The sequence below is a fragment of the Pleurodeles waltl genome, chromosome 2_2 (genome assembly GCF_031143425.1).
Source record: "Pleurodeles waltl isolate 20211129_DDA chromosome 2_2, aPleWal1.hap1.20221129, whole genome shotgun sequence".
Lineage (NCBI taxonomy): Eukaryota > Metazoa > Chordata > Amphibia > Caudata > Salamandridae > Pleurodeles > Pleurodeles waltl.
In genome coordinates, this window is record NC_090439.1 from 501,298,061 (window position 1) to 501,318,240 (window position 20,180).

General features: G+C 43.7%; 1 protein-coding gene across 7 annotated transcripts in view; it reads left to right on the forward strand.

Moving 5' to 3' along the window:
* Nucleotides 1-20,180, forward strand: part of GREB1L (GREB1 like retinoic acid receptor coactivator) — a 444,116-nt gene that overhangs the window by 392,476 nt on the left and 31,460 nt on the right. For all 7 annotated transcript variants that reach the window (XM_069219992.1, XM_069219998.1, XM_069219995.1 and 4 more), the window contains 4 exons: nucleotides 3,731-4,070; nucleotides 5,044-5,159; nucleotides 5,662-5,906; nucleotides 7,072-7,631. In XM_069219992.1, coding sequence (XP_069076093.1) covers nucleotides 3,731-4,070; nucleotides 5,044-5,159; nucleotides 5,662-5,906; nucleotides 7,072-7,631 — 1,261 coding nt within the window. The remainder of the gene's footprint in view (nucleotides 1-3,730; nucleotides 4,071-5,043; nucleotides 5,160-5,661; nucleotides 5,907-7,071; nucleotides 7,632-20,180) is intronic.

The following is a 20,180-nucleotide window of genomic DNA, read 5'->3' on the forward strand; positions in this document are numbered from 1 at the left end:
GGTCATCTTCACTGAGAGCATCCTCAGTGATTTCAGAAATGTGGGACCCTCCTGTGAGGGACTCACTATTTCTGACTAACACAGTTGGAGACAGGACTTGAGGGGTCCTGTTCTCCCTATTTAGGACTGGAGGAGGGACATTGGCCTCCAAGTCACTAATTTCTTCCTCTGTGAGGTCATCATCAGAGGGGTTGGCTTTTTCAAACTCTGCCAACAGCTCCTGGAGCTGAATTTTGGTAGGTCTGGAGCCAATGGTTATTTTTTTGATATTACAGAGAGACCTTAGCTCCCTCATCTTAAGATGGAGGTAAGGTGTGGTGTCGAGTTCCACCACATTCATCTCTGTATCAGACATTATTTTGCTAAGAGTTGGAAGACTTTTTAAAGAATCTAAAACTGTTTCTAGAATCTAATTTCAAACTTTTAACAAACTTTTAAACTCTAAAAGACAATGCTAAACAGGGACTTAACACACAAGGCCCTAGCAGGACTTTTAAGAATTTAGAAAAATTTCAAATTGCAAAAATGAATTTCTAATGACAATTTTGGAATTTGTCGTGTGATCAGGTATTGGCTGAGTAGTCCAGCAAATGCAAAGTCTTGTACCCCACCGCTGATCCACCAATGTAGGAAGTTGGCTCTGTATGTGCTATTTCAAAGTAAGGAATAGCATGCACAGAGTCCAAGGGTTCCCCTTAGAGGTAAAATAGTGGTAAAAATAGATAATACTAGTGCTCTATTTTGTGGTAGTGTGGTCGAGCAGTAGGCTTATCCAAGGAGTAGTGTTAGGCATTTGTTGTACATACACATAGACAATAAATGAGGTACACACACTCAGAGACAAATCCAGCCAATAGGTTTTTATATAGAAAAATATCTTTTCTTAGTTTATTTTAAGAACCACAGGTTCAAATTCTACATGTGATATCTCATTCGAAAGGTATTGCAGGTAAGTACTTTAGGAACTTCAAATCATCAAAATTGCATGTATACTTTTCAAGTTATTCACAAATAGCTGTTTTAAAAGTGGACACTTAGTGCAATTTTCACAGTTCCTAGGGGAGGTAAGTATTTGTTAGGTTTTACCAGGTAAGTAAGACACTTACAGGGTTCAGTTCTTGGTCCAAGGTAGCCCACCGTTGGGGGTTCAGAGCAACCCCAAAGTCACCACACCAGCAGCTCAGGGCCGGTCAGGTGCAGAGTTCAAAGTGGTGCCCAAAACACATAGGCTAGAATGGAGAGAAGGGGGTGCCCCGGTTCCGGTCTGCTTGCAGGTAAGTACCCGCGTCTTCGGAGGGCAGACCAGGGGGGTTTTGTAGGGCACCGGGGGGGACACAAGCCCACACAGAAATTTCACCCTCAGCAGCGCGGGGGCGGCCGGGTGCAGTGTAGAAACCAGCGTCGGGTTCGCAATGTTAGTCTGAGAGATCTCGGGATCTCTTCAGCGCTGCAGGCAGGCAAGGGGGGGGTTCCTCGGGGAAACCTCCACTTGGGCAAGGGAGAGGGACTCCTGGGGGTCACTTCTCCAGTGAAAGTCCGGTCCTTCAGGTCCTGGGGGCTGCGGGTGCAGGGTCTCTCCCAGGCGTCGGGACTTTAGGTTCAAAGAGTCGCGGTCAGGGGAAGCCTCGGGATTCCCTCTGCAGGCGGCGCTGTGGGGGCTCAGGGGGGACAGGTTTTGGTACTCATAGTATCAGAGTAGTCCTGGGGTCCCTCCTGAGGTGTCGGATCTCCACCAGCCGAGTCGGGGTCGCCGGGTGCAGTGTTGCAAGTCTCACGCTTCTTGCGGGGAGCTTGCAGGGTTCTTTCAAGGCTGCTGGAAACAAAGTTGCAGCCTTTCTTGGAGCAGGTCCGCTGTCCTCGGGAGTTTCTTGTCTTTTCGAAGCAGGGGCAGTCCTCAGAGGATGTCGAGGTCGCTGGTCCCTTTGGAAGGCGTCGCTGGAGCAGGATCTTTGGAAGGCAGGAGACAGGCCGGTGAGTTTCTGGAGCCAAGGCAGTTGTCGTCTTCTGGTCTTCCGCTGCAGGGGTTTTCAGCTAGGCAGTCCTTCTTCTTGTAGTTGCAGGAATCTAATTTTCTAGGGTTCAGGGTAGCCCTTAAATACTAAATTTAAGGGCGTGTTTAGGTCTGGGGGGTTAGTAGCCAATGGCTACTAGCCCTGAGGGTGGGTACACCCTCTTTGTGCCTCCTCCCAAGGGGAGGGGGTCACAATCCTAACCCTATTGGGGGAATCCTCCATCTGCAAGATGGAGGATTTCTAAAAGTTAGAGTCACTTCAGCTCAGGACACCTTAGGGGCTGTCCTGACTGGCCAGTGACTCCTCCTTGTTTTTCTCATTATTTTCTCCGGCCTTGCCGCCAAAAGTGGGGCCTGGCCGGAGGGGGCGGGCAACTCCACTAGCTGGAGTGTCCTGCTGGGTTGGCACAAAGGAGGTGAGCCTTTGAGGCTCACCGCCAGGTGTGACAATTCCTGCCTGGGGGAGGTGTTAGCATCTCCACCCAGTGCAGGCTTTGTTACTGGCCTCAGAGTGACAAAGGCACTCTCCCCATGGGGCCAGCAACATGTCTCGGTTTGTGGCAGGCTGCTAAAACTAGTCATCCTACACAGATAGTCGGTTAAGTTTCAGGGGGCACCTCTAAGGTGCCCTCTGGGGTGTATTTTACAATAAAATGTACACTGGCATCAGTGTGCATTTATTGTGCTGAGAAGTTTGATACCAAACTTCCCAGTTTTCAGTGTAGCCATTATGGTGCTGTGGAGTTCGTGTTTGACAAACTCCCAGACCATATACTCTTATGGCTACCCTGCACTTACAATGTCTAAGGTTTTGTTTAGACACTGTAGGGGTACCATGCTCATGCACTGGTACCCTCACCTATGGAATAGTGCACCCTGCCTTAGGGCTGTAAGGCCTGCTAGAGGGGTGTCTTACCTATACTGCATAGGCAGTGAGAGGCTGGCATGGCACCCTGAGGGGAGTGCCATGTCGACTTACTCGTTTTGTCCTCACTAGCACACACAAGCTGGCAAGCAGTGTGTCTGTGCTGAGTGAGAGGTCTCCAGGGTGGCATAAGACATGCTGCAGCCCTTAGAGACCTTCCTTGGCATCAGGGCCCTTGGTACTAGAAGTACCAGTTACAAGGGACTTATCTGGATGCCAGGGTCTGCCAATTGTGGATACAAAAGTACAGGTTAGGGAAAGAACACTGGTGCTGGGGCCTGGTTAGCAGGCCTCAGCACACTTTCAATTGTAAACATAGCATCAGCAAAGGCAAAAAGTCAGGGGGCAACCATGCCAAGGAGGCATTTCCTTACAATTGTTAATTGGTAAAAGACAACACACATTTTACAATATTATTTATAATGCACCATATAACCAGTCCTAAAGAAGAGTACACCGAGTGTTGAAGATCATAAGAGGTTGCACTAAGCATATTCAGACACCTATGTTTAGAATGCCTACAAATCATTGTTCTTATCCACAACATATAGACTTCTAGTCTATAAGAATGAGTGTATTATGATGAACACTGCCCTTTACTTGGAGCAAATTCAGAGTTAGCAGATTTGCTCACATCTTAGTTCTTGGTCCCTTGCAAGCTTGTTTTTTTCGTTTTAAATTTTATGTATGCTGATCAGCTTTTGTCTTGGAGTTACTTTTCTGTCTGATGTATTGTAGTGTTTGTTGTAAAACCCTAGTCTTTTTTTTGTGTTTGTTTTGTGTATTTTTTGCAGGCATCCTAGGCTGCACAGTATGGTGATCCGTTGCTACCTCCTTATACAGCAATACTCTGAAGCCCTCATGGCTCTTACAACAATGGCTTCCCTCAGAGATCACACTACCCCCGAGACTCTCAGCATCATCGATGATCTGCTCATTTCCCCGGGAAAAGACAAGAGTGGAAAGGGACACATGTTAATCATCCGGATTCCTTCTGTGCAGCTGGCCATGTTGGCAAAAGAAAGACTGCAAGAAGTCAGAGATAAGCTGGGCCTGCAGTACCGGTTTGAAATTATTCTTGGAAACCCTGCTTCAGAACTGAATGTAGGGAAGCACTTTGTTGCCCGATTAAAGGTGAGCGACCATTTAGATTTTGTTTGAATTTGCAGTTCTATGATGGTTGGTCCTACTCTCAAACATCCTTATTTCAGATTTTAGTTTGCCACGTGTACTAGATTAAAAATCAAAATTCTCCATCTAGAACTGATACTGGAACACACCAGGCTTCAAACTCCACATGCTGGTTCTCTCCTGCAGATTTATTATTGATTTTTGTTGAGTATCTGGGTGCAGCATTATTATTTGATTGTCTTGATAAAGGTGTTTACCTTAAATTCAAAATCTCAAAGCCAACCATATTGCGTAGTTTAAAGATAATTGAGCGGACTGAGTCATGACTAGGTCAGCTGAGAGCGAAGTTCTTTTCATGAGTTGACGGCAAGATAACCAAGGTCTGGTCTGGTCTGGCTTGTCTGCAACATACCAAAGCCCATGTGTGGGCTGCTGAGACTTAGCCTCTTCATGCCATTGCTAAATTAACTTTCTTCTTAGTAACAGACATTTGAACTCTCTTTAAAGGCTGGCCATCGCTGTTGTGTAGTCTGAGACACCTGTCTGTTCAAGGGGACATGGGCCGTTATGGTTTGCTGCTATTGGCCTATTTCATGGGTAACTACTGGAGATTGCCAGGGGGCGTCATAAACTCTGCTCTTGGGAAACGCAAGATTTTTGACATGGTGTCACTGGCAAATATCAGTAACGTTGAAGCAGCATCTATATATTAATTGAATTCTGTTCAACTTTTATTCTTGCAACAATCTCAGTCCTATCTACAAATTTCAGTATTGGCAATGGTGTGTTGTGACATTTAGTTTATCTACTAAATTTCTGATTTATCAATGGTGTTCGCACACAACCTCAAAAAAGCATGTCTTGAGGGGAGATGTTTTTCATGTTGTAGCCTTTCACATGTGGTGGGAAATGTTCTTAACCTAATCCAGCTAAAATATAGAAGCTTCTAACTTTGGAGTCTTTAATATATTTGAAGGCTTGGACGGGCTGCAGTCAGGAGGACTGGAGTCCTCAGACATACCTTGATTTGGAGGGGTTACCCTGCATCGTGATCCTTACAGGGAAGGATCCGCTTGGAGAGACTTTCCCAAGGTACAGTTTGCCATCAGATGCAAAATTTGACATTTCTATTGATGATTGTTATGTTTTTGTAGACATATACCCCTTTTTAGACTTGAGTGTCGGACTAGATTGCTAATTTAGTTTTACAAACTTTCACATACCAGCCTTGTGCTTGAAAAATATCATATTTGATCTATTTAATGAGTTTTTCCAATCCAAGATTTATATATCACTTGCACGTTTTTCCTAGGCAAATTTCAGGTGTGATGTGCAACTTTGAAATTGAGTAGAAGACATACATTGTGAGCACAAAAAGTATGCCCATTGCAGTTACCATTTTTGATGCCCAAGCTTTCTGTGTGTTCCTGTGCTAGTGTACACACAGCTTTTTCCACAGTTTTGAATGCAATCAAGAATGATATAACTTGCCTAAGTCTTTTTGCAATATACAGGCACTCTCTGCTCAGGAGCTGCTGTAGCGTGTTGGTTGGGATAACACAGGTTTACAATTATTACATTTCTTTCCTCTTAGGTCGTTGAAATACTGTGATCTTCGGCTGATTGATTCCAGTTATCTAACACGCACTGCCTTGGAGCAAGAGATTGGCCTTGCATGCTGTTACGTTTCCAAAGAAGCCATTCGAGAGCCTATGGCAGTCCTTGATCTCAGTGAGAAGGAGCAGGACAAGGTCAACACCAGTGAGAATGACTCTGACGAGCTTCTAATAGACTTGGAAAGGCCCCAGAGCAACAGCAGTGCGGTCACTGGGACTTCTGGTCAGTTTCTGTAGTGGTCAGAAAGTTCCATAAAATCTATATTGTTTATACAGATGGTACAGATTGTTTGAATCATGTGAAATCACGAGCATGCTTTACTTAGATGAAATATCAAACCTACCTACTTATGTTTTCTCTCTCGTTTTGCATCTTTGTTCATCCATTTTCTGTAGTGGTATCTTGACTCTGAATTCTGCTGTAGTTCTTCCTCTTCTTTAAAAAAAAAAACACCTTATTAATTGTTTTCATCTAGCTCCCTTTTCTGTACTTCTTCAAACTTTGAGAATCAATTGTTCATCACACAGTATGCCTTGTTATTCTCTGAAGTATATTGAGCCCATCTTTTCAATCAGGTGTTTGCCTACATTACTCTATAAAAACACCATTCTTTATACAGAATTTCACCAACATTACCATTTGTCCGCGTTGCCAAACTACCACTCTGCGGTCAGTAGTGTTTTCAGAATCCGAACTGCAGTGCCGGTGAACAGTATGCTAATGGAAAGCCATATAACTCAGCTTCTTCTCACTACAAACCCTTGCTTGGTGACGTCTTTTGACACGCACAATCTGCCAGAAACCAGATCTCTTGCAGGTTGTGCTTGGTGAAAGACTTAACCAACTGAGGGGTTGACTAGTGCTTATGTTTTCAGCTTTACAATGTATAAATTGTATTCTGTCCTGATACTTGTCTTAGTACTAATACATCTTTTCTCCCCACCTGTCTCCAAATACAGATTGGAGCTCGTGTGTTCATATTAACTGCCAGTATGCGTTTCAGCATCAACTGGCTTCAGCCACAAAGCTAAATTAAGTCCAGTCCTTTCCGTGTTAATCAGAAAAACAAATGAGAAACAGTTGGGTTACGATCTGAATTTTATATTGGTAAATTGCAGTATGTTTCTAAAATTTGTACTCAATAGGTATTCATATCAAATTCATTATTGCAGCGATATACATGATTAACCATAGTGTCTGGCTAGTTAATAGTAGTATGTAAGAATAGTATGTATGTTTCAAAGCGCAAGCTTTTTGGCTCCTAACTTGTAAATAAGCAGTATAATTTTATTGATGCAATTATTTATGAAAAAGTAGTGTACTGAACGTATTTCCTTTCCATTTATTGTATCTCAATTGATAAGTGTTGTGATTTTTTTGTCTACAGGCTCTATTGCTGAAAATGGAGTGAGCTCTTCCAGTGCTACAGACAATTCCCAGAGGCACCTTTCCTCTCTGGACTTTAAAGCTGTGGCAAACAGTTCTGTGGACGAAGGCAGTTATCCAAACTCCACTGCCAGAGAGGTCTGCAAACAGGAATGTGACTCACTGGGGAATCAGATGGCAAGCAGCACCACATCAAAATTGTCATCATCATCAGCATCTCACACTTTAGAGTGGTCTGGGGAGTCTGTGAAAGAAGCAAGGACTTTGACTCCCACCCTGCCACGAATTGTCATCTTATCCAGAGCAGCTTACAGTCTTCTGGGTTCAGAGAAAAGTGGACAGTTGCCTTCCACGTCTTCTCTTTTGCCTCATGCGGATGTATCTTGGTTGAGTTCTTTGAGGCCTTTGCTTTTGAAGGACATGAACAGTGAAGACCAGTCACTTTACTACCGGCAGTGGACCACAGCAAGGCAGCACCATGCAGACTTTAACAATCTAGGGGATTCAGCTGTTTGTAGGAATACCCACTCACGACGATTGCTTCTGACTGGACCCCCACAGGTCAACAATTTTTTTTTAATATGTTGAATTTCTTTTGTGGTGTGTTTGTTAGGTGACTGTTTTTTGATCTGTTAAACAATTTGGTAGAAAAGACAAAAATATGTATTCTATGATTTAATGAAGGACAAGAAATACCCAACCTCACCATCCTCTACTCATCCCTTTGACCCAGGCCATGTGGTACGATGATGATAGTCTACACAAAAAGAGAGACAAGAGTTACTCCACCACCCATCCTCCCGATACAGAAAATGATAAACACAAAAAGTGTGGAGGGGACAGGTTTCAGCAAGTGGCTATTAGCAACTTGATTATAACCCAAGTATCAATAGTACTCATTTGAGAAATTCTGTGGTAAGTAGCTTTCAAGGGATTCCTCCTTATGGAAGAGGTGGTCTCACACATTTGGTTGTGTCATACTTCATCATTGACCACCTCTCCCCACCCTGGTAGGACAGTGACACCTGGCTGGACTCAGCCACTCGGTAAACCTACGCCAAAGGAAGTTATATAAGAGCTACTTGATAATCGTGGGACCCAGATCAGTTAAAAATACCTAACGGACTACTGGTAAATATTACCTTTAATCGTGGTGTCCGCAGGTATTGACGGCAAATGTGAGTTAAGCCAAAATGTTTCTGCCCTCACTCTGAGCCTGTCCTGGTCCTGGTCCTGAGCGTTCTTCAGGGCTAAGGATCCCTATTTGTGAGAGGTAAACTAACACCTACCCTACCATGTGAAAAAAATAATAAGCAGCACACAAGTATTTCCTGAGTGGAAAATACTCTACTAAGCACCTTAAGCTTTAGGGGTACATGCCTCTGGTCTAGGGCAATGTCCTTTATATTCACACATTTGTCAAAAGGATCATTGTGCAATTACACCTGATCATAGCCACTCAGACTGGGAGCAGCTACAATCAGGTGTAATTACACAATAGTAGTACTTGCTAAAGAGCACATTTTCAGACACAAACCGAGGATAGAGTAAACCTTGTTTTCTGTTAAAGCACGTATAACTTGTGTGGTGGCCTGCTTTTGAATCTTCCCTTTGAAGAATGGTCAGAAAGTCAGAGGAATTATTATAGTTCTCGAAATTGGTGTCCAATGTAGTCCGAGGATGTTGTTGGATCATATAATCACTGCATGTTTTTTTTACCTCATATGATCCCTGAATCTCCTTCTCAGGATACTGTTTTCTTGCCAGAGATTTTGTGCTAAACTCTATATTGACCATGACATCTATGTCCTAAACACAATGTTTATTGATGATGTTCGCAAGATTTTGACCATTTCAAACTGCACCTCACTTGAGTGATCCAGACTTAGTAACTTGTGAGAACGGATGTTGTTTGAGATGGAAATTATCACTCAATATTAGTAACCGGGCTTTTCACAGATGTTTTTGGGTCAGCTGTAGAGTGTCCGTTACCAGTGGTTAGCATGTTCCTTTGCCAGACTGGATATTTTCTTGCCAATTTTGGGACAGCTTTGGTGGGCTTTGCTGAAAGTAGCTGAGTATTAAACGTGCGGAAGAAGCTTACAATATATGCCATCTCTCTGGATGCTTCCAAATGGGCTTTCAGGGAGCAACATCATTGACACCGTATTTTGGGACTGTCATGGCGTGGGGGTCCCATTGTCAGATCAAGAGGAGAGACATTAGCACTCAACGTAGTGAGAACCCGGTCAAGAATGAAAATATACAGATAACGTCTTGCCAAAATCATACTTGCATGGGCTGGTGGTAAGTCACAAGACCAGCACCTACATACAAATCCACAATTACAAGTTAACTGTCGGAGGCATAATGGAGCTCATTGAAACAAGAGCTGCAACACAAGCCTCAATAAACAAAACTAGAACTGCACACTAGGCTAATCGGAACAAAACTCCCAGGAGTAGAATGTGAAATTGAACTAGGCATACAGACACAAAATCACAGGTTGAAGTTGGAACCACAAGACCGAACACTATGCAGCAGCACTCTTACCTAAGCCAATTCATCGACCTGTTCAACTTGAAACACTATCAAACTACCACGGGATAAAGGTGGATGTTGCACTCTTGAGTTTGTCTTGATGAAAGACATGGGTCTCAGAATTGCTTTGATATATATATTATCTTTTTTGCCTATGATTCTGCCTTCTTTTTGGCTAGACTGGTATCCAAAACATCTAAAGCGCAAGGTCATTCGTAGTGACTTGGTTACCACTTGTTGTTCCTCAGGTGCTTTTGCAACACACTCAGTTTAGTGTGTGATATTACATGTGCATAGCTTTATGTAACATAGGTACCTGATGTGGGATATCATCCCAAATCTTTTGGTGGTGGGGGTTAAAGTATGCTATATGGTTTCTTCTATGTACCTGGTAGCAGCCACTATGTGGTCATTTTACAAACAATACTCTGTTGAAGCTCCAATGCGATAGACTGTTTCCCCTTCTATTATCATATGGGAAATAATCTTCCTACTTTTGTTACCTGTGGGTATGTATTAACTGATTGGGCTCCTGCAATTATGATTTCAGGGCGCTTTGGGATGTTCATTCTCATTTTCTGTTTTTGTCATTAACACATAATTGCACATGAATTCCTTTCGTTTTGGGCAAGCTGATAGGATTATGTAAGTGTGTTTTTGTGCCCACATCCTGGCTAACTATTCTTTTGACATACTTACCTTATCTGTGATGTGCAGTCAAAGCTTTTTGGTTAGTACAAAGTGCCGTTTGAAAGGTTCAGGCTCTGTGGAGGTATGCACCTAAAACAGAATCCAGTGACATGGTTCTTTCTCCAGAGTATCTGTAAAGTAGCCCGTTTTACTGCAGTTTGGTACTCCATACGGTGTCTGCTCCTTATTGCATCTCTGTGGTGACCTCAGTGTGTGTACATCCTGGTCCCTGCACATTGTGGCACTGTCTTTCCTCTCTACAGCATATCTCTTTGAATGGCATACCCGCTGTCTGCACACATAGCGCACCCGTTATGTAATGTGGCTCAGTTTTGCTTTGCCAGTGTGATCTGATCATACCAAACTTCGTCTGGGGCAGAGCTGCAGGTAGATTATGAAATTCAAGTGATTTCATACTAAACAATGTGACTCCTGACGAGCTAGAGAATTTGTTGCAGGGTTTTTCTGTGTACTAGTCTTAAGCGTTGCATTGCAAGCGCTCATACGAGGCACAATGATACCCCAAAAAGCCAATTGTCTGAGGTTAAAGAGGGAGCTCTTTGGACAAGGCCAAAGCTAACTGACTGTATATTTTATATAGGTGCTCGGTCAGGCCAGACCTAAGAAAAACAAAAAGACCACTGTGTGGTAAACAATGTTAATGCATTTGTTTCCATTTTTTTCTTGCACGTTTTCCTTTCCACTATTACCGCCATCTTTATAATGGTGTTAATAAGAAAACATGCATCATTCTGCCATCTGTTGGTTGGGCCCCCAGGGCAGAGCCATTCAACTCACTAGGACATTAACCGACCCACGCTGTGATGCATTATTGCATCATAGAAGCAGAGTTTAGTACAATACAAAATGAAGGCTGTTCAGAGTTTGCCAAATGTAGACCATTTTTGAATAATATCTTTATGTACTGCCTGACCTTTTAGAGTGTATTCACTTGTATATAGTGTTTGCTCTTTTGCCTGCAGATTTTTGGCCGATGTCCTGCATCAACCAAACTCTAAATAACCCCATATGTGTGTTGTGACAATTTCGCTTCTGCGGTGTAGTACTATTATGACTACTGTGATCCCAGTACTGTTTCTTAAGTGTTTTTATTAACATTATCAATGAGGCTACATGGTAAAAGTATGTTCGATGGCATCTGTCGCTGTAGATACGCATGTTCTGCAATAGCTCGCCATCTGGTGTTGGGCCGGAGTGTTACAAGTTGTTTTTCTTCGAAGAAGTCTTTCGAGTCACGGGACCGAGTGACTCCTCCTTTTGTCTCCATTGCGCATGGGCGTCGACTCCATCTTCGATTGTTTTTTTTCCGCCATCGGGTTCGGACGTGTTCCTGTCGCTCCGAGTTTCGGAACGGAAAAAATTAGTTAATTTCGGAAGATTTTCGTCGGTATTGTTGCGTTCGGGATCGGCGTACTTAGATTCCACACTGCATCGAAAATCGAAGAGCTCCGGTGCCCTTCGGGGTAGTTTTTCGATCCTCCGTCGGGGCCTGGTCGGCCCGACCGCGTGCTGAAGAACGCCGATGGAACGGACCCCGTTCCGTTTCTGCCCCAAATGCCACAATAAATACCCCTACACAGACCAACACTTGGTCTGCAACCTGTGCCTGTCACCTGAGCACAGCGAAGACACCTGCGAGGCCTGTCGTGCGTTCCGGTCCCGAAAAACACTCCGAGACCGTCGAGCCAGAAGACTTCAAATGGCGTCCGCACCGACAGCCCAACGGGAGTTCGAGGAACAAGAAGAGGAAGGTTCCTTCTCGATCCAAGACTCAGACTCCGAAGGATTCGACGATACACAAACCGTGAGTAAGACGTCGAAAACCACACAAAGAAACATTTACAAGGCCCAGGGGACGCCACTGCCACCAGGCCATGGCTCGACCCATAAATTCGGTGACCGACCTTCGGCACCGAAAAAGGCCCAAACAGTGCCGAGATCGTCCGACTCCGGTCGAGACACAGGCACGCAGCCTTCTCTGGACCGAGAAAGTGCTGGACACAAGCCTCGACACCGAGATGCCGGTGTCGACACGGCTCGACGCCGAGACAGCGGCACCGAAACAGATCGACGCCGAGAGGTTTCGGCCCCGAAAAGGAAAAAAGTCACCTCGGAGCCGAAAAAACACGCAGACAAAGTTTCGATGCCGAAACAAACTGCAAGCGACCCAGCTTCAGGCTCTTATACAGAAGAGCACTCGCTAACCTCCCAAATGCAAAAGCATAGGTTTGAGGAAGAGCTACAAGCAACTGATGTGGACCATACGCAAAAGCGTATCTTCATTCAGCAGGGGACAGGAAAAATAAGCACCCTTCCCCCCATTAGGAGAAAGAGAAGGTTGGAGTTCCAGACGGAACAAGCACCACAACCAAAAGTGGTGAAAAGAGTTACACCACCACCCTCTCCTCCGCCCGTAATTAACGTTTCACCAGCACAAACGCCATCACACTCCCCAGCTCACACCACCATGAGCCAGGGTGACCAAGATCAGGACGCATGGGACCTATACGACGCCCCAGTGTCAGATAACAGCCCGGAGGCATACCCTACAAAACCATCTCCACCAGAAGACAGCACCGCGTACTCTCAGGTGGTGGCTAGAGCAGCACAATTTCACAACTTAAGCCTCCACTCAGAACAGGTCGAGGATGATTTCTTGTTCAACACACTCTCCTCCACCCACAGCTCATACCAAAGCCTGCCTATGCTCCCTGGTATGCTCCGGCACGCAAAAGACATATTTAAGGACCCAGTCAAAAGTAGGGCAATCACACCAAGGGTGGAAAAAAAGTATAAGCCGCCTCCTACGGACCCGGTTTTCATCACAACACAGCTGCCACCAGACTCTGTTGTTGTAGGAGCAGCTAGGAAAAGGGCCAACTCTCACACATCTGGAGATGCACCACCCCCAGATAAAGAAAGCCGCAAGTTCGATGCAGCTGGTAAGAGAGTCGCAGCACAAGCTGCAAACCAGTGGCGCATCGCGAACTCCCAGGCACTACTTGCGCGCTATGACAGAGCCCACTGGGACGAGATGCAACATCTCATCGAACATCTGCCCAAAGACTTCCAAAATAGGGCAAAACAAGTGGTTGAGGAGGGACAGGCCATCTCCAACAACCAGATACGTTCCTCCATGGACGCTGCAGATACAGCTGCACGGACAATTAATACATCTGTAACTATCAGAAGGCATGCATGGCTCCGAACGTCTGGATTTAAACCAGAGATTCAACAAGCAGTTCTCAATATGCCTTTTAATCAAAAAGAACTGTTCGGTCCAGAAGTGGACACAGCGATTGAGAAACTCAAAAAAGATACGGACACTGCCAAAGCCATGGGCGCACTCTACTCCCCGCAGAGCAGAGGGAATTACAGCACATTCCGTAAAACGCCCTTTCGAGGGGGGTTTCGGGGTCAAAGCACACAAGCCAGCACCTCACAAGCGACACCGTCCACTTACCAGGGACAGTATAGAGGAGGTTTTCGGGGACAATATAGAGGAGGGCAATTCCCTAGAAATAGAGGGAGATTTCAAAGCCCCAAAACCCCTACTACTAAACAATGACTCACATGTCACTCACCCCCTCCACACAACACCAGTGGGGGGAAGAATAGGTCATTATTACAAAGCATGGGAGGAAATCACTACAGACACTTGGGTTCTAGCAATTATCCAACATGGTTATTGCATAGAATTTCTACAATTCCCTCCAAACATACCACCAAAAGCACAAAATTTAACAACACACAATTCCAATCTCCTGGAGATAGAAGTGCAGGCACTATTGCAAAAGAATGCAATCGAAATAGTGCCAAACACACAAATAAACACAGGAGTTTACTCACTGTACTTTCTGATACCAAAGAAGGACAAAACGCTGAGACCAATCCTAGACCTCAGAGTAGTGAACACTTTCATCAAATCAGACCACTTCCACATGGTCACACTACAAGAAGTATTGCCATTGCTAAAACTGCACGACTACATGGCAACTTTAGACCTCAAGGATGCTTATTTCCATATACCAATACACCCATCGCACAGGAAATACCTAAGGTTTGTATTCAAAGGAATACATTACCAATTCAAGGTACTGCCTTTCGGATTAACAACCGCACCAAGAGTCTTTACCAAATGTCTAGCAGTAGTCGCAGCACACATAAGAAGGCAGCAAATACATGTGTTCCCATATCTAGACGACTGGCTAATCAAGGCCCATTCGTTCATACAGTGCTCAAATCACACAAATCAGATCATACAAACCCTCTTCAAACTCGGGTTCACCGTCAATTTCACAAAATCCAAAATTCTGCCACGCAAGGTACAACAATACCTGGGAGCCATAATAGACACATCAAAGGGAGTAGCCACTCCAAGTCCACAAAGAATTCAAAATTTCAACACCATCATACAACGCATGTATCCAACACAAAAGATACAGGCAAAGATGGTATTACAACTCCTAGGCATGATGTCATCATGCATAGCCATTGTCCCAAACGCAAGACTGCACATGAGGCCATTACAACAATGCCTAGCATCACAGTGGTCTCAAGCACAGGGTCACCTTCTAGATCTGGTGTTAATAGACCGCCAAACTTACCTCTCGCTTCTGTGGTGGAACAACATAAATTTAAACAAGGGGCGGCCTTTCCAAGACCCAGTGCCACAATACGTAATAACAACAGATGCTTCCATGACAGGGTGGGGAGCACACCTCGATCAACACAGCATACAAGGACAATGGAACGTACATCAAACAAAACTGCATATCAATCACCTAGAACTTCTAGCAGTTTTTCAAGCACTAAAAGCTTTCCAACCAATAATAGTTCACAAATACATTCTCGTCAAAACAGACAACATGACAACAATGTATTATCTAAACAAGCAGGGAGGGACGCACTCCACGCAGTTAAGCCTGCTAGCACAAAAAATTTGGCATTGGGCAATTCACAACCAAATTCGCCTAATTGCACAGTTTATACCAGGGATACAAAATCAACTCGCAGACAATCTCTCTCGAGATCACCAACAAGTCCACGAATGGGAAATTCACCCCCAAATTCTGAACACTTATTTCAAACTCTGGGGAACACCTCAGATAGACTTGTTTGCGACAAGGGAGAACGCAAAATGCCAAAACTTCGCATCCAGGTACCCACACAAACAATCCCAAGGCAATGCCCTATGGATGAACTGGTCAGGGATATTTGCTTACGCTTTTCCTCCTCTCCCTCTCCTTCCTTACCTGGTAAACAAACTCAGTCAAAGCAAACTCAAACTCATATTGATAGCACCAACTTGGGCAAGGCAACCCTGGTACACAACGCTGCTAGACCTATCAGTGGTACCCTGCATCAAATTGCCCAACAGGCCAGATCTGTTGACACAGCACAACCAAAAGATCAGACACCCAGATCCAGCATCGCTGAATCTAGCAATCTGGCTCCTGAAATCCTAGAATTCGGGCACTTACAACTTACCCAAGAATGTATGGAAGTCATAAAACAAGCAAGAAGGCCATCCACCAGGCACTGCTATGCAAGTAAATGGAAGAGGTTTGTTTGCTACTGCCATATTAATCAAATACAACCATTACACACAACTCCAGAACATGTAGTGGGTTACTTGCTTCACTTACAAAAATCTAACCTAGCTTTCTCTTCCATTAAGATTCACCTTGCAGCAATATCTGCATACCTGCAGACTACCTATTCAACTTCCCTATATAGAATACCAGTCATTAAAGCATTCATGGAGGGCCTTAGGAGAATTATACCACCAAGAACACCACCTGTTCCTTCATGGAACCTAAATGTTGTCCTAACTAGACTTATGGGTCCACCTTTTGAACCCATGCACTCCTGCGACATACAGTTCCTAACCTGGAAGGTGGCATTTCTCATCGCCATTACTTCCCTGAGAAGAGTAAGCGAGATTCAGGCGTTCACTATACAGGAACCTTTTATACAACTACACAAAAATAAAGTCGTCCTAAGGACCAATCCTAAATTTTTGCCAAAGGTTATTTCACCGTTCCATCTAAATCAAACAGTGGAACTTCCAGTGTTCTTTCCACAGCCAGATACCGTAGCTGAAAGGGCACTACATACATTAGATGTCAAAAGAGCATTGATGTATTACATTGACAGAACAAAGAACATCAGAAAGACTAAACAACTCTTTATTGCATTTCAAAAACCTCATGCAGGAAACCCAATTTCAAAACAAGGTATAGCCAGATGGATAGTTAAATGCATCCAAATCTGCTACCTTAAAGCTAAACGACAGCTGCCCATTACACCAAGGGCACACTCAACCAGAAAGAAAGGTGCTACCATGGCCTTTCTAGGAAACATCCCAATGCAAGAAATATGTAAGGCAGCCACATGGTCTACGCCTCACACATTCACCAAGCACTACTGTGTAGACGTGTTATCCGCACAACAAGCCACAGTAGGTCAAGCCGTATTAAGGACATTATTTCAAACTACTTCCACTCCTACAGGCTAATCCACCGCTTTTGGGGAAATAACTGCTTACTAGTCTATGCAGAACATGCGTATCTACAGCGACAGATGCCATCGAACTGAAAATGTCACTTACCCAGTGTACATCTGTTCGTGGCATCAGTCGCAGTAGATTCGCATGTGCCCACCCGCCTCCCCGGGAGCCTGTAGCAGTTTGGAAGTTACCTTCAATTATTTATATATGTATCATCTCAACCTTAAATAGGTGCATACTTAGTCACTCCATTGCATGGGCACTATTACTACAATTCAACTCCTACCTCACCCTCTGCGGGGAAAAACAATCGAAGATGGAGTCGACGCCCATGCGCAATGGAGACAAAAGGAGGAGTCACTCGGTCCCGTGACTCGAAAGACTTCTTCGAAGAAAAACAACTTGTAACACTCCGGCCCAACACCAGATGGCGAGCTATTGCAGAACATGCAAATCTACTGCGACTGATGCCACGAACAGATGTACACTGGGTAAGTGACATTTTCATTACTGGGGCAGGATACAACTACAATTGTTATCGGGCGCCAGGATCCATATCCTTATCCCGGTAGCACTTCATACTTAATTCTGAAATATTGTACATTAGAGCTGTTTGTGCTGCGGTAAGGCCTTTACTATGATGCACTTAGTTAGAAGCTTTCCATTTTGGAACGCATTTAGTTTTCTTTTTTTAATAAAGTATTTAGTTTAATAGAAAACTTTGAAATTGAACTTCAACCACTGCCACAACTTGGCTCTAGTGTCTTCATGTTGTAATATTAAATTGTGGTAGTTACTGAAGCTTATATTTCAGAGTTTTCTTTTTTTAAATGTTTTCTAGCATTAATCGTTTCTGAATTCTCATGCTGCACATTATCCTGCCGTCTAGTTGTTGGGTCCGGAATTGGTTATTGCTTCTTTTAGTCCATTTTCTCCTTTTTAGGTCAAGCTTGCAAGCGCTTTTACCTGTTGTAAGTATTGTGGGCTTTCAACCACGCCCACCTTCACCCATCACTTTCATTCGTTTGTGGGCTTGCCTTTCATAAATCACTTGGTGTCACTGGTAAATGCTTTATATTTGATCCGCATTGGGGCCGTTTGGTTACCGCCTTGGACACCGATCCTGTAACAGGGATATTTGCACAATTGCCAATGTTCTTCAGCATGGGCAAACTACTTTTTTCTTTTGTCTGCGCTTCGTTGCTGCCGTGGCACTCACAGTACTCAGAGCACGAACTGGATCAGCGTTATCGTTTTTACATGATCCGCTTAGTACACGTTCTTTGCAGCAAGCATATTAAACCTTTGTTCTACCTTATGATGGCTCCAAGCTTCCTCTAGACAAAAGTATGTTCTCTCTTCAGAAAGAACACAAATCACCAGTTATTTTGGCATTTTTACATTACATGCACTGTGATTTGCCTAGTACACGTTCTTTGCAGCAGGCACTTTAACCCTTTGCCCTACCTTATGATGAGTCCAAGCTTCCACTAGACAAAAGTTCTCTTCAAAAAGAACATTTATCGCCGGAGTTATTTTGACATTTTTACATTATATGCACTCTGATCCGCTTAGTACACATTCTTTGCAGCACACACATTCATTCTGGGACTTAAAGTTTTATTTTCATTATGTGATACAAGCTGGAAACCAGCCCTTGGAGTAGTATTCATAGAGTTGGTTAGCTCCCTAGTTTGCTGTGTGATTTACTCATTTAGTTTGTTTCAGCTTTGCATTCTTGGGCTTGTCGCTTTATTTTTATAACATGATACAAGCTGCAAATACAAAGCAGAAACCTGACTAGATAAACTACATACGCTTGAGTCTGTGAAATTTGAGCTGTGTGCTTTTATTTATAAAACGAACCTCAAGGATGAGCTTACAGTTGATTATGCTGTATAATGGTCAATATTTTATAAGTAATATTTAATTTCAAGACTGACTGAGGATCATTAATATCATGTGAGGTGGCTCTGCTCAAGCGTGTGAAAAATCATGGGCGTTTTGTTCGACTCCCCAGACTGCAGCAAGTGGACAGTGATTCAGTGGACGTGCATTCTTGGAGTACAATTATTTATTCATTGCCTCACGGGAAGTGTCACCTGTACCAACTGCCAAATAAATACATTTTGCACGAGGGAGGAGTATGTGCTTTAAGGGCCTTGTTTAAAAAAATATTAAAGTAGGCCTATTAGTCCTTTAGTTATGTGCAGGGCCACTGGAATTATGTGGCAGAAAGGGCCAAAATATGTGGCAGGTTTGACCAATTAATGTTGCAAAAAAGTCCAGCTATGCATTAACAATGCCAGTAGCTCCTACTCAAGTAAATGCAAGACCTTTTGCAGTGCAAATGCTTGTTTTGTGTGGATGTCAGCATGTCGTGTTCTCACATGTTGTCAATTGACCACAGATCACACCGTTGGATGAGTGGTTCCAATTATTTGTTTCAAAATGCAACGAAAATCCCTCTTAAGAGTTTCATGTTTACCTTGAGTTTGGCCCACTGGCTGGCATATGCTAAGGCTTCTTGTCGGGTGACCGAAATAAGCAGCACTGGTATGAATGCTACAGACCTGTAGGCGCTCATACCGTGTTGAGGAACGATTGGTGTCTAGTTTATATGCAAAGTAAATGAGGAGTGATTTTCTGACTGTCACAGAAGAATTAATTGAGGGTAGCTTAAGCAACCTTGAGGAAATTGTTTAATGACCCTCTCCTAGTCCTGATGATGGTCATGTATAAATGTTAAAGGAGACTGAAGAAGTCAACCAATTGAAAGAGAGGTCGACTTTCTCAGGGAATATTCTTCCTGGGTTATTCCTCCTTGAGTACTCTGAAGAAACCCTTGATATTGTATGTCCTGTTGATGTTATTGTTCTCATCGCTGTTCCTTTGTTCTATTTTGTTCTAAATGTATGTTTGATTGTTCAGTGTGCTCATGAGGGTTGTAAGGTGGCGTTACCAAATACGTTGCATGAATAGTATGTTTTTCTATGTATTTTTTATTATTCTTTTGTGATAAATTGTGGGACCATACAAATGTATTCACTCTTTAAGATTGATTATTATGATGCACTTGAACAGGTTGTTCAAATTCACCTCTCATATAAAGGGGCATTTTTCTATTGTTCCTCCGTGAATGATGTCAGACAAATGCCCTGGAAACTCCTCTGCATGATTGCTGTCTCAGATTCTTTTTTCCACTGGTTGGTCTGAATGCATAGCTGGGGGCTCTGGTGCCGCAGAATAAAGATTTTTTTGTTGAAGGTTCCTAGAAAACACAGTCCGAGTTTTTAACCGATTACAGCTGTTGAAGCACCAAAGAAATCGAACATACGGAAGGGAAA